The 24,663-nt window shown below is 41.7% G+C and overlaps 1 protein-coding gene across 4 annotated transcripts in view; it reads right to left on the bottom strand.

Moving 5' to 3' along the window:
* The window catches only part of LOC111253592 (85/88 kDa calcium-independent phospholipase A2-like), a 35,677-nt gene extending 12,672 nt beyond the window's left edge, over positions 1-23,005 (bottom strand). Inside the window, exons 1-18 of one of the 4 annotated variants that reach the window (XR_015317963.1) lie at positions 19,171-23,005; positions 12,591-12,894; positions 11,780-11,995; positions 10,579-10,672; positions 9,980-10,063; positions 9,774-9,845; positions 8,832-8,938; positions 8,454-8,541; positions 7,224-7,368; positions 6,725-6,861; positions 6,260-6,429; positions 5,883-5,980; positions 5,065-5,316; positions 4,494-4,644; positions 4,128-4,292; positions 3,860-3,953; positions 3,488-3,658; positions 3,006-3,333 (exon numbers count right to left, since the gene is read on the bottom strand). Coding sequence is in view for 3 of the 4 variants with exons in the window: in XM_022813231.2 (XP_022668966.1) it covers positions 3,109-3,333; positions 3,488-3,658; positions 3,860-3,953; positions 4,128-4,292; positions 4,494-4,644; positions 5,065-5,316; positions 5,883-5,980; positions 6,260-6,429; positions 6,725-6,861; positions 7,224-7,368; positions 8,454-8,541; positions 8,832-8,938; positions 9,774-9,845; positions 9,980-10,063; positions 10,579-10,672; positions 11,780-11,995; positions 12,591-12,894; positions 19,171-19,204 (2,607 nt within the window). In the remaining variant the exon portion in view is untranslated. Of the gene's footprint in view, positions 1-1,948; positions 3,334-3,487; positions 3,659-3,859; positions 3,954-4,127; positions 4,293-4,493; positions 4,645-5,064; positions 5,317-5,882; positions 5,981-6,259; positions 6,430-6,724; positions 6,862-7,223; positions 7,369-8,453; positions 8,542-8,831; positions 8,939-9,773; positions 9,846-9,979; positions 10,064-10,578; positions 10,673-11,779; positions 11,996-12,590; positions 12,895-19,170 lie in introns of those variants that run through there. The other 3 variants (XM_022813231.2, XM_022813232.2, XM_086976081.1) reach the window with 3 other exon arrangements.
* Between the last annotated feature and the right edge of the window lie 1,658 nt (positions 23,006-24,663).

Here is a 24,663-nt window from a genome sequence, read left to right as displayed (position 1 = left end):
ACATATGTAAGTTAACGTAATAGAAAAAGGCTGCTCATGCCGCTTCAGTATGACGTTCTGCATGAGTAAACGGAGCAATAACTAAGCCTCCTTTTGAAGCTGGTGTGAAGCTGAATACAAACATAAAAGGCGTTTTATGTTTGTATGTCTTAGATCAGCCTACTCACACTGTAGACGGCACGTTTACATAAAAAGTTAATGCGCTATTATTGATAAATTCGTAAATAACTGGCCGCATTGTCAAAACATCTATGGGCGAGGTTTCTGGCAATGAAGCAGTTCAAAATAGCAAATACGGTGGCGTAAATTCGATTATCGCATTGGGAAGACAGCTTGTTAGGTAGAAGCCTCTTATAGAGCTTGCCCGGCACGGTTTTCGATGTTGTAACGTTTTTGGTAATTTTTCAGTTACTTATTGTTAGAGGTAGAAGCATGCAGTTCGGCTATAAGCGACTACGAAGTTCCTCTTCGACGTTTAATTATAAAGCACATCGTAATAATAACAAATTAGACATTTTTCCAATTGCTAACATTCAAGTCTGCAGTTGTTGATTACCGCAAAAACGAAGTCACTGCTTGAGCTATATAGCGTTGCTCAACGTTAATCACTGAAGTGTTTACCTTTGTTTTTGCTAAATATACACATATAACATATATAATTTTCTCGCTACGGGCCTACACAGTGTCAATCTACTATGAATCGGGATATGGCCGAGAGACTGTTCCAAATACGAATGCCAGATCCGTCATGGTCGTCAACCCTTGCATCTTAATTAATCCCAGATACCTAGACTAAACGATTTCGGTGCACTACGCGTTTTTTGCGCTTCTGGTTAGGTTATTTTTCACGGAGCTTCATTTAGCTATAATAAGCAGTGTTATACCACTTAACCGCTTAAGTTGACAAATGGCGCTAGCATTGGAGCGGCTTACGGTAACTAGCTAATGCTTCGTATGATTGTTTCCATTGAGGTACTACTATCGTTGAAAGTGGTGATTCGAGCACGAAAAGATGCACGTATGTGTCCTACTTGCTTTTCATTGCCGGAAAAATGTCGATGGTCAAGAGATGGACGAAAATGGCTACGGAGCCGAAAACGAACGTACTGTATGCGTACTGTAACCACCTACCAGTTCTGCTTTAATAGCTGGAAATTTCAACGTAAACAACAATCGACGTTTCGAACGGTCCCAAAAAGCGAAGCCCGACGAGATGCAGGCACTCTTTCGAGTATAATGGTTGGGGCTGCCTAGATGATATCAATGGTTTGTTTGCATGCACTAAGAAAGAAAAAAATCCAAAAGGAAAACCGTCGCTAACCATATCCGTCCGTTGCCCGCACGACAGAACAAAACGGTCGTACAAAAATACAATATTGTTACCGGTAGTGCTTAATGGATGGTTTACGACATCTCTAAACGCAAGTCAGGATAGGTATGACCTCCGGTTCGACACCACGAAGAAACATTCATGATCAAAAGCTGTACCTCTGTATACGGTGGAATGAGAAGGGGGTGTTTTACTATGAGCTACTGAAATTCCAGAAAGAAGGTTACAGCAGAAGCTCACGAAGTCTCAGAATCTCACCCGTCCAAGCCACCGGGTTGGCAGAAAAAGACTTTGAGCCGGCAAAGGACAACGCAAGGACATTGAGGCACGACAACGTTAAACGATATACTACTCTACGATCTATCGAGACCCTCTATTCTATCCTGCATCTTATTATCACCTATAACAGTGTTTAGATAACCTACCTTAACTTACAGAGTCATTCGTGTGAGCACTAGACGCGGGCTAATCTAAAGATAGATCAGCGTCTAGAATACGAGATTTTTTCCGGATTTCTAACAGCTGTGTTAATGGTGACAATCATGTTTATAGTAACTGTTAATTTAGATACTATGAACATTATCACTTTACCAAAGTATGACGGAACCTAGGATAAGATAGGTTTTTTTTTAGGCCAAGAGGCGCTTTTTTTTATTTGTAAATGTTGTGTTTTTTTTCATTGGGTCGCATCTTTTCCACAAAAAAAAAATACTCGAGCATTATTTTTAACAAATACACCGAAAATAGATCTCAGTCATTTTGTTGCTGTTCTGTATTCTCAATGTGTAGCACACATGCGCACATATTGTTCGTAAACACGAAAAAACTAATTTTACATTGGATCATTATTATTTATTAAAGCGACTCTAACGATTTTTAACTTCCCAATTCCTCCCTAATCCGTATTTTTCGAGAATAAGCGCCAAATTATTTTTATTAGAGTAGAAAGACTGCTCAGCACCAACGTAATTCATAATCATAATTGTCACCCGTTCTCGAGGGCTGTTGCTGTAGTAGGTAAGGCCTAGATAGCTGATGTTTATATAAATGTCCTAGAGTTTTTTGAAACTTAAGACCTAATTTGTCGTTAATTAATCGCAGCCGATATGCCATGGGTCCGTGTATGGCCAAGCTATCGTTTCTTTCTGACAACTCTAATAATTTGACTCGTTTTGTCAGGTTATCGGTTTTCTGTTACAACCGCATACTTCGTCAATACGTCTGATTTTACATCTTTTTAAACGGGAATAAAATGATTTGTACCTGAAACAAGATATGTGCCCATATCTGAATCAGTACTTTTATTTGATTCGACGTAGGAAAAACACTATTCATAAAGTATCGTTGACGTCATCGCCACGCTAGCGCAAATTAATATATACGATGTGTTCGAGCCAAAATACAAAAACGCAGGCCAGCTGCGCTCCTGTTTCCTATTATTGCTATATTTCAGGGCATTTGCCCAGCGACAAGCCGCACTGCGTCGCCAACGTTCCTATTCACACGTCAATTTAAAATTCAGTTACGAAGGTGTGAAACGTGAAAAACTCAGTTGTTCTTCAGCCTGTCAATGCAAAACTACTTAACGCATATGGGGTACACATCCTTTTAATTACTATCCCCCGCCCCCCTCCCCTCTCCCTTTATAACTCGCTAGGCCTTCCACACGACGTACACTGTGCAGGTTTATCGAATTTCGGAGGCGCGACATGCTGAACCAACATTTGAAACAAAGCGTGCTTCAAGCCATTCTAGAATCAATGGTCACTTGTTGCGGGTTATGTCTTATCGTTTCGAAGCAAATCCGCTATGAGTGCAAGCTCATCCGAGTGCTGCCTGAAGTACGCCATCGTCTCCCAGAGCATTTTGGCGATGACCTTGTTATCGCTTTCGTTGACAGCGACGTACTGACTAAGCGCAGGTTGTAGTCGTGCATAAGGTACTCCAAGACCGTAGCACCAGGCGCGAGCGCGGTCAACGTGTCGCCCGTCGGGCTCAGCGATCTTTGGCGGATAACAAAATCCACCACATGCGATAACATGCGTGAAGAGCCGACAATAAAATGGGCTTCGTTAGAATTGGTACTTTCTCATTATGCTGTCTAACAGTGAATTATGGGTTATGGGGGATACGGTGACGGGTAACCAACATGCATACCTGCTCAACGCAGAATTTTAGGAGATGGCCCACAGAATAGGCTACCCTGGCAGCGCCAAATAGTCCTGGATCAAGTTGAAGAGCGTCGATAGTTGACACTGGGGCTGTCGGGCGCATACCTCCCCCGACAGACACTATGATATCGATGTCGAATTGTTCCGAGGGTTGATTCTGAATGAAATTATAAGGATAACCTGTTTACCTATATCGTGAGAATATATTGTTTCTACAACATTTTAGACGTATCTTCGGCTAAACTGTTAGACATAAAAAGTTTATATTTTGCGTTTCAACTAATGTGCACATAATAGTACATTTGTAATGGATCATTTTTCACATATAAAACGGCATACATTAAAAATTCAGGCTCACCTCCATCGAAGCGTTGTACTCAGTTATCTCTGTCAATAGATCCAACGTAGGATTATTTGACATCACGGCCCCATCCAAGTACTTTTTGTATGGACTGAAATCGTTGCATGAAAAATAGGTAGGAAACTTTACTCGTCGGCACAAAAGCGTACAGTTGTCTATCTGCTAGAACTAACATTAAACAGAATTCCCTATCTAAATAATAGAGTCAAGCTTTCGCATTAAAGAGTAGTATTGGGTACGAAATGCATTAAATTGTAACCCATACCGGAAAAATGTGGGCGCAGCTCCGGTTGCGCGAGCGGCACTCCAAAGCCATTCATTGTCAGGAGGTTCTGGTGTTCCATCGAGCAGGGCTCGGGGCGAGTCATAGTTGCGGAATAACTTCAATCGGGTCGGCCAACTCTCTGCATTTACGGCTGTCACAGCGATTCTATAAGGATAAGGGGATGCTGCTTTATTTGGGGCTCAGCAAACACCCGATCATCCGGAAGCTACCTTAGTTTCCTGATTGCTGTATTACCTCAATATTTGTCTATCGCCTATCACATGAATGTTCAATTAAACAGTTGTTAAACAACGGAATGAAGGAACTTTTGTGAATTCCAAGTCGGGAAACACGGTATGGACATACCTTGGTTTTTTAATGTCGGAGAACTTCGTATCATCACCAAGTTCTTTTTTCAGAAACTCCTCTACACCATCAGTATCATACGGGCGAGGCCCAACAATAAACTTTTCTTTCAATCGAAAAGCTGACCGAAATACCTCGTCCAAAGTTCGTCCTGCCGAAATTGAGCATACAGATCGTTAGAGAGAGGGCATTTAAGTGTGAGAGATTTACGACAGCCAGCAACCTTTACAGCTCACTGATAAAGGCTACTGGAGGAACTGGTGCACTTCAGCATCGCGCCACGATTACGGAGTTACAGTCTGATAGCATGATTTATCACATTTACTTATATAGGTAATACAAATTATCAGTAGCATTAAAAATAAATTTCTCCGAATTTAAAATGGGGACATATCTGAAAATGCTTACCGCAGCCATGTCTTAAAGGACCTATAGATTAGCCCGACTATTTAGAAATTTGTTTACACTGTTTACTTAGTTACGCGGTTTAGGCCATCAGGACGGTGGCCTGTGACAGTCATGTATGGTAACTTCTAGTAATTAATATAAAATGTATTCGACTAAGACGTACCGGATGCTAAACAAAGAGCGGAAATTCCACCAGCACTCGTCCCCATAATCCAATCAAAAAGCTCTATTATTGGCGCCTCTACAGCTTCTTCGAGACACTTGAGGGCGCGCAGAGTCATGAGACCCTTCACACCACCGCCATCGATCGCCAAGGCCCTACACCTGCGTTTTCGTTGGTCTTTTCGAAGTTTGGCATTTTGTCTACGTTCCACAGCCTTCTTCAGTATGGTGTTACTCAGAGGGCCGTCAAAAACTACGAATGTTAGTGATACAAATAGATTAGATATGATTAATAATAAACGTTACGATAAATACTTTTTCATTAGGCTCATAAACAAGGAAAGGAACTGTCCCTAATTTGTTGGCAAGTAGTAGAGCTACTCAAGACGTCGACGTCACTCTACAGTCAACGCGGAGCGCAAACAAATTGAAGGATCATATCATTAGGGACACCAAAGTTAGTTCAATTTATTTATTTTAACAAAAAGTCAATAATTTATAGTCAAAAAACACATTAAAGCACCTCCCCTCCCCCCGGGTGACTCTACTAAACCATCGCAAGTGTTACTTTTTAAAAGTAACACTTAGGTTAGGTTAGGTTAGGTTAGCTGTTAGGTTAGGTTAGGTTAGCTGTTAGGTTAGCTGTTAGGTTAGCTGTTAGGTTAGGTTAGATTAGCTGTTACTTTTTAAAAGTAACACTTACGATGGTTTAGTAGTAATAGGAAATACTGGTTTCAGACAATCCTTTCATAAATTACCTAGGTTATGTCGTTCTGTTGCTTAGCATCGTAAAAAAACGACTAATTGAGTAGTACGCACTTTCGTTTGTATCTTTTCCGAAGTCTGCAGGGGGTACCCCATCGAACGTTCCGTTTGGACTGCAACCTTCTGTACACTCAAACGTTTTCAATGTACACCTGCAACGAGTAAGTACGAAAAACATATACAAAAAGCCTCAGCAAAATGGGTTGTCCAAGTGCGCTTTTTTTCGGAACCTAATTTGCATCTTATGAATCAGCACAGCGCTCATTCTATACCAAGGAAATTACTCGACATTTAATGGCCTGATTCAAGTCTGTTTTAGTATGAACATCCTCTTAGCTCATGAGCATTTCCATCAAAATCACCACTTTACCCCATTAATCTAATGTTTTTCGCTTTTCTGGTCTAGTAAGAATATATTATATCCACAATACCTTTGAGCGCCAATCGCATGTAACGTAAATAGTAGTTGATCGAAACGGGGATTGTGTAGGTCTGAAGCCATCACCGACGCGATGTGACGAGGCGTCTCCCCTTTCTTGTTCAGGGCGTTTGGATCGGCTCCAAATGCCAAAAGTATTTGGATAATTGGTAATGTCTCGTACTTACGAAGTTCAATAAATGCGAAAATGTTTGTTAGATGATTATAAATCAGATTCGATCGATTTCAGAAATAAATCGCACACGAATCGGAACTGAAGTTACCTACTGGCTGAGAAAAAAAAGCCTATCTGAGGATCGCAGGTAGCGGTTAATATTCATTTAGACACTGCTATTCTATGACAGGCTCTATTCGGATACTAAAAATATGCTTGGATTAACTAGATTATGTGACTTATCTCAGTAGCGTTTGACATTTAAAAAGGTAAAAACACTAAAATAACATGTTTGAACCGTACCTTCTGCTCATGGGTATTTGGCCATACATAGGACTTTTTCTGTTCAGCTTTTTGTTTAAACAGCATCCATGCGTCTTGTGGCTTTTGTGGATTCGAACCCCGAACTGCCACATGAAGAGGGGTATCGTCATTATTACCTGCAGTCACATACAGCAGAGTCTTAATCTATAGGTCTATTGCAGCCTTTGGACAACCGCCTTATTAGCACCTTCCGACCCAGCTACTCGACGTTATTTTACGTATTTTGTCGTAGAATACAAAAGTTCAAAATGCTTTGACCTATGTTGGACCATGTTACATCCCTCCACTGTGCACTGTTAGGATACATCCTGTACCAAATCGCCTGGCAGCTATCTTAACGAACCTGTACCAACAGTGAAACCAAAAAGAAGAAAACAATTCAGGATAGGTATTTTTTTTTACAGGTAATGTTCTTATCTTAACTGCAGTCGCTCTTAACATTTTTGAAGATGCTTGATTTTCCCTCGCCAAATCGTACCTTTTGCGTTGACATCAGCACCCTCTATGAGAAGCCAGATAAGTGAATCCAGTCTCCGTTTGTCAGCGACAACATGTAATGCGGTATCCCCCGTCGAATTTCTGGCGTTCAGGTCACAGCCGATATCAATCATCAGCTCTAACGACTTCAATAAACAAAGACTAATCCCATTAGCTGTGGAATGAAGCGCAGCTGCATTTCAAAAATACCTCTCGCTTCCTCGTAGATAGAATCCGTAAATGTTGGAAGTTTCTATAAAGGATTATTCGAATATTTCCGCTCGTACAAACTGCCGATCAAGCAAACAAATTCTTTGCGTCCCTGTGTTCAACGAACCGCTATAACGCGATCTATTTTAATGCATTAATTTTTGGAACTATCGTAGAACAGGTGCGTTGTCATTGTTCATGACGACAATACTCTGGTTCTAAACAAAGTGAATGCCAGCCAGTGGTACCGTAGAGGCGTATAAACAAATATTAATAAACACTGGTAAAGCTTGCCATCACACACGAGCTGGCCTTTGTTTAATAACGAGCTCGGACTTTAATGTTTTCTAACCATCAGCCTATTATTTTGCTCTAGGAACCTCATATCATTGCTTGGCAAATTTTTCTTTGATGGGAATAATGTCGATTGCACGAAATGGATTTGAGCTTTGCGATCTACCATTACCTATAGGCTAGGCAAGTCGGTGTTGTGTGGGACGTTCGTCGTGTTTTTCTCTCTTTCAGCAGCGAAACGGACAGCTGTCATCGGACGACTGCTACACGCCCGTTGACGCATGGGTATGTAGCAATAGCAAGTACATGAATTGCGTTGATGGGAAGAAAGTGGGGCGGTAACAATACATTTAGGGAGTAGGCTATCCTGGGTTGCCGGGTCATACCGTGACAGGTTGATTAATATGACAAATATATGCAGAGTAATCCATGGCCGATGTTTATCTATTTTGACAAATAGCTAAACGTACAGGTGCATGCATTTTCGTAGGAGTTGTCAAATCCAGACATTGATTGGGTTACACCTTGAAATTTCGATAACGCTAATTGCATCTCAGATTCACTCACTATACGCTTTTTCGATGACGCTTCGCTATTGTGAAACCACAAGCAATAGAAGTGTTTATTTTTACATCTACTGGATCGTAGACGACTACACAGACATGAGGCAAATTTTCATTGTTACCTATGAGAATCTGACCTGTTACAGCTGACAGTAGATACTCACTAATCTCGTTTTGACCCAGTGAAGAGGAGTGCCTCCTTTACGCATCTGCCTTTCGCTGTATAATCCCAGCTCTCGGTCACCCATGTGTCTAAAATCATAAATCAAACATTTGCAAACGTTTTTTTACCTTCGTACAACTATAGGCCTATGATCTATTAGTTATGAGAAAGTCAACTTGTGGCAGATCGGTGGGTGTATCCGTCATCACTTCCCTATCACTGTGCCATTCATGGTAGTGTCATTACCGTTTTCCGAAATTTCTATCTCTAAATTAGAAAACGTGTCCATGGAAAAATTAAGACTATGCACAATTAGTTGTGTGCATTATATGATAGGTGGATAGAAACGCTGCTGATAGCAGCTACCCATGGTACTTGCCTGCCTGCTAGCTTTTGACTGTTTTTGCTAAAGGATGCTGAATTGACGTCCGCTCCTTGTCGTAACAAATGCTCCACACAACCTGTGAGACCAATCATACACGCTGCCTAGAGGAGTCCAGTCAAAGGGCACAACGTATTCTGATGAGTCGAATGCTGAATCTGATTCGATAACATTGGCCTTAGATCCTGACGGGCTGTATCGTTAACCATCGTACCAGAAATCTATTATATGATGTGTAGATCTAATAATTAGTCCATCTCCACCAGATCGCGTGACGATGAATAGGTACTCTTGCTCTGAACAGATGAATCGGGCCAAGGGCATACTTCAATGGACTGCCAAGTTCAATCCACAACTAAAACTGCATTCTGCCCTTTAAATAGTGCTCGTTTGCCCTCATTCGTGCTAGCTAACAGCATGGGGGTAAAAGAGGTCACAGGTACGAGACTACCGATTTCAACCCGAACAATACGTCGACTAATGTACTCAAAGGAAATACACGATATTGTACTTTTAATTATGTTACGCGATACCCTGAGTAAATGCTCGTATAACGCAATTGGAGTATCGTGCATCGCGGATGCGTGCATCGCACGATAAAAGTAATTAGCTATTACAGTGAGATGAGAAGAGCGTCGTGCTCTAGATTCGAACCCGCGCATAGATCCTTCGCCCGTACTGAACGCCTACAGTCCGATATAACGTCTTGGGGACGATATTGGACGTAAAGCTCAAAACAGAGTTGTAATGACGACAAAGATGAAAAGGTTTTGAGCATCACTTTGATGAGAGCTACGAACTAAATCATCTCGTTTATGTGTTAGATATTGGGGCCTGACTAAGTTCGTTACTGCTAGCAATAACAACATTAAAAATGCTGATTTCTATTATAGATGAGAAACCAGACGACAGATGATTTTCAGCAAGGGTGATTGATACCTGCAGCGGAGTTTGGCCCTTGTAATTTTTTTGGTTCATTCCCACACAGGCGCCCTGAGCACGACAAATAATCTGCAATCGAACACACAGTGTGTTGTCAGTATAAATTGTACTTTCTACGGGAAATATATAGTTGTAGACTCATGCCAACATCTTAAAAACTTATTCCGTCATTGTTGCATGGACATTCTGTAACCGCTGCTCACCTCGAGAAGGGATTTACTTTCAAGTTTAATTGCGTAGTGAAATGGAGAGTTATTGTAATGGTCTGTTGTATCGACGCGAGCTCCCTGAAAAATAATAACATTACAGCCTATTGTAGGTAATAGGTACAATGAGAAATTTCGATATTTTTTTAGTCTACGTATTAGACGACCTACCGACTTGTATTGAACAGGTATAGAATGAATAGGGTCCGCACATGACGTTCCGATACGAAATGTTGATACACATAATCCAGATAGTCGGCATCCCGTCTGTACTGGCCACCTAGATTGCTATCACATTTATTTACCAAGGGCATGTAGTTGACGAGTAGACGCATTTTCGACCGAGAATGGTTATTTATTAGAAGGAGCCTTTATCACAACTGTACCCTTTTCATTCGCAAGGAACTCGAAGTGATCTAAAGATAGAGGTAAGCTTGACTAAAGACGTTCTATTGACGTAAATTATTAAAGACGTAAATTATTGACTGGCCGACTTCAACATATAGCGTCGTTATCTGCCCTGCTCTATATTACGTGTCTGATAAGATTCAGCACTGTTCTTCTACAGCATACGCAATACAACTCTCAGTACTTACCTGGTCGACAAGGAGCTGCACCACTGGAGTGTTCAGGCTTTCGATAGCCATTATTAGCGGGGTGCGACCCTCCTCGCACACTTCGTTTAGGTACCTAACACACAAAATAGGTTCCAAATGATCAAAATGGCTCCAAGCCCTCTTAAACACAACAGACACGAGTTCAGACCAGAGCGAGTACACAGTTCGCGAAAAATACATTTGCTCTGGGTTAAGCTAGACAGACCTTCACCCGATTCGCTTTGTGTTGATGCATGTCCTATGCGTTTGTTTTGTAACCGTGCACGACAGGCATCCGATGTGATGTGTTTAGCAACTTCTTCAAAGATCTTGCCCCGTCAAAGGAAACACGATAGAAGACGAAACTCAGTGTTGGCACAACGCAAACCTTCCCGTTTTCTTCGAACGCAACGATTTAAACTACTGTTCGTCTGCTTGCTCGAATCGGTGCATTCGGAGGGTCCTTTTTGAAATCTTAATAAATAACCATCGTTTCCAAAATAGAAATCTCGTTCTTTTTCTATTATACCTCGTTGCTAAGAACGGCAACACGTAACTTGCCTGCTGTTCTATGTTAAAAGAAAAAGCTGAACCGACTTCAAAGGATGAAGTACTTTTTATCAAACTAATCATATCATCTTATAAGAAAACGATCATACTTTCACAAAGCTAGACATCGATTAGCTAAGATCTCCCTTCGCTATCCGAAGGCTATCCGAAGCTAAGCGTCTAGAAATAGAAAAGGCCAATTACTGACGAGCCCTTATAGCGTACCCTTCTAAAATCCAGTTGAAAAACTCAAATGGACCTTTTCTTTTATTTTGAACTATTACAGGAATTAAAGAGCTCAGCCTGCCTGCCGTCAACGATGTTCAGTAACGCGTCCGTAGGTTCAGCAGCGTCGATTCAGTACTTCAAAGGTTGGAGTAAAACATGTAAAACCTACCAAAGAAAAGTTCAAAGCTTTTGCTTCAAGCACTATCCATGTGGACCGATTAGAATTAATGTCATTAGTTTTCAAATTGAAGCATTATATTATAGTTACTAATAATTGTACGGCTTCAATATCAGCGATAGTAATAGTGGACGGAATTTTACCTAGATATCTACAACGTCCACTTTCCAGTTAGTTTATTTAATTTATCCCTTCGTAACTAGGAGTAGCTGACAATTGGGAGTATACTTTTGCAAGATCATGTACCTCGCGACGAGTTGATGTTTCAGCACGTCCAGCTGATTGTGCACGGCTGCCAGATGCGCAATTGTCCATGACGGATGCTTTACCGCCGAGTGCATCCATTTGCCCATGAGGTCTCTACCGGGGAACGAGTCAGTTGCCCGAACCAGCACAAAGATTTTCTCTCGAAACTGTTCAAAAAGTCTGAGTCCATCTTCTTCTTTCTCAAAACGCCGTAAACTATAAAGACAATAACGAAACACCAGATCCAGAGCGATTTTAGGTTAATCGATCACTACTGCTGAAGTCGAACGAGCGGTATAAGTACGAACATCTTTTTTCCGTTTTTTTTTTTTTTTTTTTTTTTCTATCGTAGGTAAAATAGTAGAACAAAATTGTATTACGGTCATAACGATAACATTTGTACAGCAAGCATAACCGAGAACGCACCTCGCTACGTTTACCTCACCTGCCTTAACCCCACCCAATTTACACTGCTTTTCTACGTGCCATAAATATACAGTAAAAGAAAGCCAATTACCAAGGATACTTGTAAAATATTCGAACTATATTACGCGTCTGTGTCACTAAATCCACAGTCGAATCTATAATAAGAGAGAAGCGGCGCTAGGGGTATACAAGATACAGCATTTTGAAAAAACTACTTAATCGCATATCAACGAAGCTAAGGGCAACACTGCATTTCATCTAACTGAACGCAGAATAAAAATGCTATCAATAGTAGGTATTTCAGTACTGCGTGTAAAAATGGAACATGATGCATCGTTCTTCGACAGAATCTCTTGGTAGGAATGGGGGCACTGTGCCATCTAACCTGAGGCCACAATCTTTCGCTTTGGGGTTTCTGAAGATGAGATCGAATTTTGGGGGTTTGACCTCCTCCTTCGGTCGATCCTTTTTTTCTTCCCGTTCCTTGCTACTATCACGAATGTTAGTGAGGAGTCCAGCTCTGCAGCTTGCCAATGTCATTTCTTTGTTATCTTTTTCTTTCTTGTGCTCTCTTTCAGGGACGTCGGGAAGCTCGTACAAAACCAACTCCTCCGTTTCCGTCACGATCCTACATTCTCTATAGAACGACAGGCGCACATCACGAACTTCCGTCGGGTCGTCGGTATTGCCTGGAAGTGGACAATACTATTGATATTGCAGAGCCATATAAGCGATTGGTGTCGCATGGACGTATACACTTGTATTCCAAAAAAGTATGGTATTTGATATTTCGTTAATTGCATATGCTATAGTATATAAGATCTCCGTGTAAAAGTATCTACGTGTCGAACTGAAGTTCCAGGTCCTGTGTTACTACTAGCGTACCCGCAAACCCCTATACTATAAAATAAGAAAGAGGTCAGATTATAATTTCCAATGTCTCCCATGTTGTTACATGAACAAATTCTGAGCATAGTATATGGAACTACACGACCGTGCAAGTCTTATATGAAGACGAGGATCGAATCTGCTGATTACCCGACCTCTCAATTTTGTCAGCCACCCTTCTAAAGTAATGTAATACAGGACAGGGGAGACCGAGTACCTGAAACTTGTTGAAGATTCACGTCAAAAATGTCCGCTATAATATCATAACGAAAAACCCTAGTTACTTTTCATTCAAGTCCGGCAAAGCTCTGTAATCAGAATCGTAGCGGTAAGCGGAATCAATGGGATGTTATTCGTTGACCAGATTTATTTTGGCGGCGATCGCCGAGCACTGTGCTCCTACGGGGCAGATCCACTGAGAACCGCACCATACCGGCATGGGAATATCACAACACGTGACAACTACGATTTTCCGTTTATCCGTCGAGTGCGACCAGTCGGATTAGTTTTACTGTTTACAAGGTAGCGAATGCAACGATTTCACATTTGAGAAGTTGTTATATTCTTTTATCTTCAATATGAAGGACTAAGTAATTGGCTCAAGCAAGCATACTTCAGCACTAAGTATGCTTCCGTCTAAGCAAACCTAATATTACTAGGATTTGGTAGTATAGATAAAAAGCGAGTAGTAAACTTCCAAATAGGGGCGAAATAGCTAACTATTGAGTTATTATTAATGGGTTTCGGTCAACTGTTGACTATCTCATGGATAGGCCCTGCTTCGAATGACCGACCAATAGTTTCCAATTTTCAGTGCATGACCATGTCCTATTCGAACTCTAGTACACGATAACACGGAATTTACTTCACGATTCGTTCTGATATGTATGAATGCATTGGCAATAGATACCTTCTCTGCGGTCTGCTGTATTGGCAAAAAAACTACTTTTGGCAAGTTACTCTTATCGCTAAACTTAGCAATCTCGACAAACTAGCAATTTCGACAGAAAAGAACACCGTTTAATATGACGATAGTGATGAATAGCCAGCGATTGGATTACGAGCCCAGAGGGCACGCTGTACCCATTGTGGCTGGCCGCAGTTTCATTCGTTCGTTCGTTTTCCTTTGCCAAAAAAGAAATTTTGCTGACGCTAATAAGGTCTATAGGTCCTAAGAAGTGTGCGTAGACAACCTTTAGCTCTGAGGAACATATCCGTAAACTAAAAGTGCCCCCATGCTAGATCCGGACCACATCACAGGGTCCAGCTGGCTTCTAGAGTGAGGAATCAAATCATATGTTTGACTATACGAATAAGTTAGAAGGTGATCCAGGATGCAGACGTAGCGATTTGCGCGGCTAGTCTTAGATCAGCTGTTATCAGCTGATCTAAGACTAGCTTACCAAGACGATAGTGGTGTGCAAAGTGACCATGATTGCCCTATGAAAATTGGCTAGGAAAGCGGTAGAAGACACGAATATGTATGAAGAGGGACCGATGGCCTATGAATGGTTTTATTGCAAGAACTGAATGAGTTATTAATACGAGTTATTAATGTGATTCCTTTTCATCTAGGCATCTCTAATATCTAGGCACGCAATTTTCCTAAAATAATGCACGATATCAGCTAGTTGTTGCGTATGCCATAATTTTAGAGAGCACGTAAATTGCGGCGAACTCTTTAGTGGACTTCTCCATTCAAATCTCTTATCGTCTTAATTTTAGGCTCATAGGACAAGTAGCAGTTAATTTTTTTCCCCAAACATGTCATAATCACTGAAATCAAGACCAACTGGTAAAACAAGCATCCTAAGGTTAAGCATTGATTGAAACCTGCCTGAATATATGACATTTCACATTACTATAATTAGTGGACTCTTAAGATGTTTCCAATTTAGGAAATTTAAACTTCTTGTTGTTTTCTTTCTTTCTTCTTCTTCTTATTGTATATATTCTTATCATATTAGTCTCTTAACCTAAACTGGATGTTTACAGGTCAAAGAGCCTCCAACACGGGCCTTTTGACATTTCTCCATGTTGTTCCACAAGGTAACCTTTGGGAAAGGCTTGATTTTTCTTGTGAATCGCTAAAGACAATTGTTTACGTTGATGCTAGCAATTTTCATCGAAATGTAAAACATTCAGATGCTATACGAAACAATCCGAAAGAATGAGCGGTTTAGAACGTCTTCGTAATGCTTAAAATTTTGACTTTAATATGGTAAGATCGCTTACCCACTAGCAAGTCATTAGATTTCGACAAGACTTTTGGTCGAAACACCTTCCGGTATTCAATGATACACTATAGATACTGTACATTTACATGTACATCGATCGCCACTTACCGGTTACATTATAAAGATATGGGTTGCATGAACAGTCTTCGAGCAATCTATGGTCCCAGAAACAATCGGCTATTTAATACAAATAAAAATAATGCGTATCTTTTCAAAAATTTATCAGCAACAATAAATCGTCTTCCAGAAAAAAAAATAGGCAATAATATACCGTTCATCGTAGAGAAAATGTTTTCAAATGACTATCTACTGTCTGTCAAGTGCTATACGAATCTAAATGGTGCTATTCGCCAAGTGCGCCTATCTTAGCCTTTAAGACCGTTTAGTCGATGCTAAGTTTATGGCCGAGTTTACCGTGATACAGCATTGCCATAGAACGTTGCATTATGAAATCAATCAAGCAACGAAGCTGCAACATATCTTCTTCATAGCTCGCTTGGTAAGGTTTTCAAACTTCAATTAGTCTGGCAGGAACTCAATACCTGAATTGTACTAAATTGTAGCGTTTCACCGAAGAACTCAAGCAAATCGGCTGAGGTTCACGCGTTGTCAATAATGCTTGCCCACTGTCTCATTAAAGTGGACCATGTATATATACTGTTCACCGTAATTAGTTGTGCAATGAAGACAAATAAATTAATAAGTCTTAGTACATGAGTATTAGACAGTAACGATAATTAAATTTGATTTGCGACATTTAAAAATAAATGCCATGAATAATTATATAGTATATTTAATATATAAGTAGAATAAATTTGTTGATTTTTGCCATTGACACAAAGGATGATTTTTGAAAAGGTAGCCTAAGATGCTTGCAAATACGCTTTCTCAGTATTTACTTGGGTTAGTTTGCCCATCGGTTTAATAATTAAGAATAAGTTAAGCCCAGTTCTATCCGGCAATAAAACAATAACTACCGTGAGATAATCAGGTTCACTGAAGAAACGAGATTATAGTAGCAAAATTACAGGTCAATCGAAGCCGGAAAACCCAGTTGAACAACTAAAAGAAGATCATCAACGAAGTGCGGAAACAAAGTAATTTCACAGAGGTCACGACCTACGCGGGAGCAAAACGCAACAAAAATATTGCAATGGAACAATTACCGCTATTCCATGCAAGCAAAAGAGTACCGCAATCGTACCGCATCAAGACACAGCTCGAGGTCGAGCAACTTTGAAGTCGGTCTAGATTTGATCATAAAAATGCAAGGAAAATGCTAGGAAGCGCTCCGTGCATGAGTCCTTCGAACCGCTGAAAGTAAGCCTATGTATTCGCCACTTCATAAATCGATATGGGGTTCAGAGAACACTTTTAATAAAAGTGTTCTCTGAACGCAACTAATATGAGCATGCGTAGTTGCTTCAAATGATATATAGGGTTAGGTGATCTAGTAACGACCATGAACGGCTACATCACGATAATGTTTTGGTCCATGTCACCATCTTACGGGAGCCTTCTGAGAAGTAGCAGCTTCATTGAACGGCATGTTGTAAATGTTTTCTTATTTTTAATTCTTAGAAAACGCTAAGCAATGCTTAGCATTTTGATAAAATTGCACCTCGATCTACGCGTAATTAGAAGCTTGTCACTGTCTTGATAAAAGCATGAGTTTCGCAGGGTTTGCGTTGTCATATCACCGCACCGCGTTCGTTGCGGAGAAAAAGCGTTGTTCTTAAGAGGTGGACCGCAATGCTAAGTTTCGTGAACTTAAAGGATTAAGAAACACCCGATCCAGCTCTTGGTTGAACATGTAACGTCGTTTCGTTAAGTACTTATATTAATGATATTTAAATCTTCCTTCCATCCATTTTATATATTGTCCGTGTTTCCAATAACCTAAACACGATTAAATTTTTTGCCAAGTTTCTACTTTGTTATTAGGATGCAGTAATCGGACATCAGTGACTGACCTGACCACTGTAACCAGTAATATAGATACATTATAGCCTTTTATAGGGATACATCCGGTGATAATTAGCTTTAATTAGACAAGGAGTTGCCACGGCTGGCGCAAGAGTTTGACGGCCGTGTCCGTTGAAACATCTGCTTGCCATGGCTTTCTATCAGTTTAAATAGGTTTAAATTTCAATGGAAAATCAACCGATATCAATCCTAAAAACACTATCAACTAATACCAAGAGAGTTAAAAATATTTTACGGGCAACTTCGTCCATACGACTGAATGTGTTATACAATGTCTGTCCCAAAAAATGTTTACCAGTTTGTAAACTCAACAGTATTAAGCGAAATTCATAAAAAATATTACTACCAAAACCAGTTGCGTGGGCAGAACTCTGATTAAGAGCTGCCCGAAAGCGTAAATCACACATCAAAAGCCTCATAGAAGAACTATGTAGTAACAAATGGCAAGATTACATAGCTTCATGCGGAGAAACCGAGTAGAGTTTCATTTCTGCTCTGTCAAAGACGAGATCGTATATTGAATAGTATCACCGCTGGCAATGTAATCTGGCCGTCCCCTGTGTAACGTTAACAACAAAACTTTGTTAAGGTCTTTTATTATTCTGTCAGGGTCCACCAATAATATATGAATGTGTGTGTGTGTGTGTGCGTGCGTGTGTGTGTGTGTGTGTGTGTGTGTGTGTGTGTGTGTGTGTGTGTGTGTGTGTGTGTGTGTGTGTGTGTGTGTGTGTGTGTGTGTGTGTGTGTGTGTGTGTGTGTGTGTGTCTGTGTGTTGTGTCTGTGTGTATGTGTCTGTGTGTATGTGTCTGTGTCTGCGTGTATGCGTGTGTGTGTTTGTGTGTGTGTGTGTGTTGTGTGTGTGTGTGTGTGTGTGTGTGTGTCTGTGTGTGTGTGTGTGTGTGTGTGTGTGTGTGTGTGTGTGTGTGTGTGTGTGTGTGTGTGTGTGTGTGTGTGTGTGTGTGTGTGTGTGTGTGTGTGTGTGTGTGTGTGTGTGTGTGTGTGTGTGTGTGTGTGTGTGTGTGTGTGTGTGTGTGTGTGTGTGTGTGTGTGTGTGTGTGTGTGTGTGTGTGTGTGTGTGTGTGTGTGTGTGTGTGTGTGTGTGTGTGTGTGTGTGTGTGTGTGTGTGTGTGTGTGTGTGTGTGTGTGTGTGTGTGTGTGTGTGTGTGTGTGTGTGTGTGTGTGTGTGTGTGTGTGTGTGTGTGTGTGTGTGTGTGTGTGTGTGTGTGTGTGTGTGTGTGTGTGTGTGTGTGTGTGTGTGTGTGTGTGTGTGTGTGTGTGTGTGTGTGTGTGTGTGTGTGTGTGTGTGTGTGTGTGTGTGTGTGTGTGTGTGTGTGTGTGTGTGTGTGTGTGTGTGTGTGTGTGTGTGTGTGTGTGTGTGTGTGTGTGTGTGTGTGTGTGTGTGTGTGTGTGTGTGTGTGTGTGTGTGTGTGTGTGTGTGTGTGTGTGTGTGTGTGTGTGTGTGTGTGTGTGTGTGTGTGTGTGTGTGTGTGTGTGTGTGTGTGTGTGTGTGTGTGTGTGTGTGTGTGTGTGTGTGTGTGTGTGTGTGTGTGTGTGTGTGTGTGTGTGTGTGTGTGTGTGTGTGTGTGTGTGTGTGTGTGTGTGTGTGTGTGTGTGTGTGTGTGTGTGTGTGTGTGTGTGTGTGTGTGTGTGTGTGTGTGTGTGTGTGTGTGTGTCTGTGTGTATCTGAGTGTGTGTGTGTCTATGTGTCTGTGTGTGTATATGTCTGTGTGTGTGCGCGTCTGTGTTTGTGTGTGTGTGTATGTGTGTCTGTATGTGCGTAAGTATGTGTGTGTGTGTGTGTGTGTGTCTGTATACAACATGACTGCATGCTTTTATTTGTGATGGAGGACTGACCTGTTCCGAACGTGAGAAACTTCATGAGGGACATGACACCAGCGGTAACTTTCGGTGTAGTTGATTTCTTCCTGCTGCTAGCTCACAAAGTTCCCCCCTATTCCAATTGTGTGCATTGGCAACAATGTCTAAGCTAGCGGGAAAGTGGCTGTTTTTGTTATAGCCAGTGACTAGCGATACACCCAATGCACACCCAGCAAGCTGCTAATAAACGTTGACAACTGGCGCGCGCAGATTGATGACACGGAACTCCACGGCAATTCAATTCATAATGTGACAAATCACATCTAGCTTTGACTAATGCACTCGTCTATCAACGTCACCGTCACTGACAACACTATAACATCACAATACATGCACTGGCGGAAACTGTCGGCGATCGATAGGTATCCGTATTAACAGACACAGCTCAATACATCAGCGTAACGGTGGTTCACACGGCAATGCTCACGCGCGCTCCCAGACGTAACGTAATAACAAAACTCGCTACTTAGTAACGACCTGGGCTAGGAACAAGTACGACTTAACCTTTGGCAACAAAATTTCGTTTAGAATTTCGTCTCTACTCGTTATTTGATCTAAGTTCTTTTGTCGATGCTGTAAACAATGGTGGCAACATCTGTGGCCTAACGAGAAGTCGATGTACAGAAACAACGATATGACGTTAGTCGCCAAAAACAATCGAAGCGGTCCGAGCCTTGTGTTTCCTTAGCTTTCTCATAGTCAACTTTGATGGAGAGTGAATAGCGTTAGACGTCAGTTACTAGTATTGTGCGCTTACTAAAATCCGTTGACAGAGAACGCAATGGAGGCAGTGTCGTGCGTAACAGCTACCGTGACCGTTGTCTGTCTGAGTGCTCCGTGGAACAATATATAATACATTATGCGATACGCCGTATTTGACTATCTATTGCGGTGCAATTAAAATCATTTTCAAGCTTGCGTACCTCACGTCGCTATGGTGATTCCTCGTGCTGCCAAATGTTAGAGCGTTTCATGATTTCGATCTTCCTGGCATTCAGCCGTTCCCACCTGGAACAATACAGCTGATATGCTTTGGTGAAAATTTTAATAATGACGTATCTGTTTAGCACGATCGACGGCAGCCACTTCCGCCAGCATCCGTACCGCCATAGTTGGCTTAATTTTCACCTTTAAATTAGAGCCAGCAAAGCAGCTTCTACGTGCAACAGTCGAACTGGTAATGCAAGTTCATTAGCACAGAGACAGCGGACGGAGATTACCGTAGAGAGGTGAACGGACGCCAGACATTAGCGACGATGGCTAGCGAAGGACCGGCACTCGACTCAAACAAAGCCGAACAAATGGCAACCATCAAACAATAACACGCTTCTTATTGTTGTATTCATTTAACATTGTCTTGCCAGAACTCGCGCGACGTTACGTGAAAAGGACACATGCGGAGAACGAGACCGTCAAACTTGCTTATCCACTCGAGATTGCTGCTTACACAGATAAAAGATTTGTGTTTAAAAGAAAACGGTGGGCAAATATGCTACCCAGCCCACTGGAGTTTTCCTGGAATGAATCTTCTCTCCTAAATTTCGCATGCCGTAGCAGTAGACGTTGAATGGCTTCTATACTAAATGACGATAACAGCACAAATTCGGAGATCTACTACATTAAATAAACACTGGTCTTTACCAGCTGATCCGCGCGTTCATAGGAGGATGTTATTGCTCTACAGCAGACGACTGTGAATGTTTGTGATAATGTGATAACGGAAGACGGAGCTCTCCGTCGCACGATATCACTGCAACAATATGAATCATAGGTTCTTTGTTTCTTTCACACGATACCACTGTTTGATCTTCCCACGTCTGTAGCCTATCCTAGTAAGAGTTCGTCGACTGTTACATTAAATACGTTAAAACAACTAAATCGATCATCTTAACGGTACAGCAAACGACACGAAACACGCACAGTTCTAAAACACCTGAACAGTGCCGAAGAAACGGCCATTACCAATAGTACGTGTAGTCAGCAGATTAGGAATTCTGTCGAAACACAGGATATATAGACGTGCACAGGCCTTCGGGTGAGCAGACAAACATACTATTTGAAAAGTATCGCTAATTAAATCGCCAGTTGTCGATTCTCAACAAGTGAAAGGTAGACGTATCAGCGTCACTAGAGTGGTCATTGATTCTCACAGCAATCGCTGACAGCAGTGACTGGCAATAGCCTTTCTGTGGGCGATTTCGTCTGCCCTAGTCACGGCGTTTGGTGCTCCTTCCTTGCCAGCAAATGACGATTGTTAGTGATGGTAACGGCAACACTGACTGGCTGGTCTAGCGGTTACCAAGTGTCTCAAACTGTCCCGTTCGACGGGCGCGCCAATCAGAATCTCAATGCAGCTGGCGTTCAACATCAAGGCTGCTGGTACACACAACAGCAGCGGCCGCGGTCGCGGCCGTAGCCACAAGAGTGGTCGTGCTGGTTCAGCAATAGTCTGCAGTCTTTACCAGCTCCTCGCGGGTCACACACCTACGCGCAGATAGAGCTAAACAGTTGACATCACCCTTAGTATCATCTTCATACCGCCGTCGCAAGATTTACAAAGAACACATTGAGTTTTGTTGTTGCTGTCGTAGTTTGTGTGCTTGTCTTTCTTTCGGTCTTTCTGTGCGTGTGTGTGCGTCTGTCTGTCTGTCTGTTTGTCTAGCTTTGCGACTTCGCTAAGACGAAAGAGCGAAGCGCGAAGCGCGACGCGCAAACGGCCACGACTTTCAACACCAAGCAACCGCGGCGACACAAACTAGCTTAAACGGGGCGATGGAGGGGCGCGCACGACCATACACGCTGAAGATGGAGAAACGAAAAGCTTGTCGCTTTGCGTAAATAGCTTTCTGCTGTCTTTTTGTTTCCAGTGAAGGCTGGCTTCTCTTTCTTTTCGCCGCGCGCTCCTTTATGGCTGTGAGAGATGCGGCGGGACACTAGTTCATACTTTCAGTTTTCACTCAGATACTGTGGTGAAGTTTCTGCTATTCTCCGTTGAGCATTGTCTGTCTGTCTGTCTGCTTGTCCATCCATCCGTCCGTCAACCTGTCTCAACCAACCGTCTTTTTCCATTAGTGTATTACTGTTTTTTTTGGCTGACGTTCTTCTCTTGCCTTTCCTGTTTCTCTTTCTTGTCGCGCGATATTGCGGGTAAGACCCGCCTGTCAAGAGGTATTCGACCGTTGGCTACCGCCGTTGGCGTTAGCCCTGCTAGCTAGTACCGTATTATCGCCTTTGAAGCCTGCACGACGAAGCTAGCGGCTTTCATTTGTCCGCTGCTTTGGTCCGATCACTCGTGGATAACACATACGAGACGCGCATTGTAGTCTATGGGTAAGCAGTTAGCAGTGTCACAGTGGCTGACAGCCAACGGAAACTATCGTTTGTGCTTGGGGGTAGCACGATGACGTTGAATAGCACCGCATAGAACAATGAGCTGCTGAACGGTCAGCCATGCGCGTGGCGCCGCTCTTCTGGAGAGGAGGACAGTATAGCCGAAGATGACGGCTGCGTTCAGCGACGATAGCTGTGAATCGGGAGTGACTGCCTACGCTGATATGGGCCGTGAGTGTTCTGGGTCGCGGAGTGCCACCGTATGCTCGCAGGACTCACGGATATCAGAGAACAACTCTGTCGTGACGGCTAGCGCCAGGGAGTGACGCAAAGAAGAAGTTGTTCAAGTGGAGAAACACAAGGCTTCGTTTGCTGCTATGGTGTTATAGCGTACGCGTATCCCCTTAATGATATCTGCTTATTCAACTGATGATCTTCGCAAATTCAAAACAAGCGTAGGGACTCATTTCGTGCTAGAAGGGGCCTTCTGTCTAAAGCAACGCTTAATCAATTATTTATAACGCACTCATGTGCTGAGCGGCGTTGAAGAACTGAAGAAGAAATAATTCAACTCCGCAAATTTGAAATACGGATAAAGTAATTACTTATTGGCTGTCATGATTGAATAACGCAAGTTTAACTTCGCCTGAGTGCATGGCATGTACGGGTTTCAAAGGAAACGGATTCCACCAAGCGGCGCAGGCAAACGATAGCGAGTATCTTTGCTAAAGAAAACATGATTACTTTAAATTTTAGTCTTAATAAAACTATTATCGCTATTATAAAAGTTTAAAAAAATATTGAGATATTCTGCAATCATAGTTTTATTATCTACCGACTGTTAGGCAATATATTCAAAGGTTATTTATAGTTTATAATTCTTAGGGACCAAGTAGGTACTTAATAATAAAGGACCAAAAGGTCAATCGAAACCTCAGCATCGTACTCATGAAAACTCTTATAACAATAATGTAGCAACTAATATTAGCCGCTACGTAGCATATTAAATCCTTTCAAGCCTTCGGAAGCAGAAAAAGCAAAAAAGCAGAATGTGATCTTAACGTGATACTTAGCTTGTCTGTCTCAATCAATGTTATCAATATAAGCTGGAGAATGGCGAGCGAAAACCTAGTAAGAATAACAAGCGATCATTACCTGGCATCAAGGTAGATCTCAAACGTCGTCTGAAAGATCCTAAAAATGCCCAAAATTTGATCATTCCCAGTAGGATGTCGGGTCCCTCAATTTCCGCGATTTAAAAGTACAGTTCTGAGCCTCACATCGCCACCAAAAGACGAAGCTAATTCTATTAGGCTGTCTCATCGACGTAATGCCTTTTGCATTGCAGGGGTGAATTCGTAGATCAACCGTTCCACAGCCAAACTTCCTCTACTATACTGATCTAGATAAAAAAAATTTAGATCCAGACTAGCTATCTTAAGTTCTAACAGCGGCTAACTCGCAGACGCCTGTGAAGGTATAACTTCGTTTATTTAATTCTAACTAATATTATGTTTAGCACCTGAGGATCTTATCCTTTTTCTTATTAACCATTGCGTGATTCTACTATCGTCGGCTGTTTCTACCAACATAATTAACCAGACTTATCAATTAGTTACCATACCACAACTTTTGAGTTGTGCTAAAGTGATACCTACTTACGTTGCGTAATACTAGAGAAATACGAAAATATCGTGGAAGAAATAGCAGGAATTCAGTGCCAACAGTGTTTACGTAATTGCACGCTTAATTATAAATGTTTGTGTAACGTTGGTGTTACGATTACGTGTTCCTAATGGCACTAATTAAAAAAAAACATGCTGGAACAAAATGCTTATACATGTTTCCAAAATAGATAGAAAAAAAAAAAGATGACACGGACAAGTGCTCTACAACACTAACTGCAGAAGACATCTACATTCGAAAAGAGAGAGTAACACTTTTTTTCTCGTTTCGCCAAATCACGTATATTTACACGTTTGTTGCGATACCACTGCAAACATTACACCGTTTCCTTTATATCCGTCTTCATTTTAGAAACCATTTCAAATAGATAGCTAAAGTCGAATCGACCTCGTCGTTTGCAGGAAGCAGAAAGCGCTTTCGGCTAAATAACACCGTACTCTTTTCTAATATATA

This window comes from Varroa destructor, unplaced genomic scaffold (genome assembly GCF_002443255.2).
Source record: "Varroa destructor unplaced genomic scaffold, Vdes_3.0 BEIS01000007.1, whole genome shotgun sequence".
In the NCBI taxonomy this organism is placed as follows: Eukaryota; Metazoa; Arthropoda; class Arachnida; order Mesostigmata; family Varroidae; genus Varroa; species Varroa destructor.
This window is presented reverse-complemented; position numbering and strand designations above follow the sequence as displayed.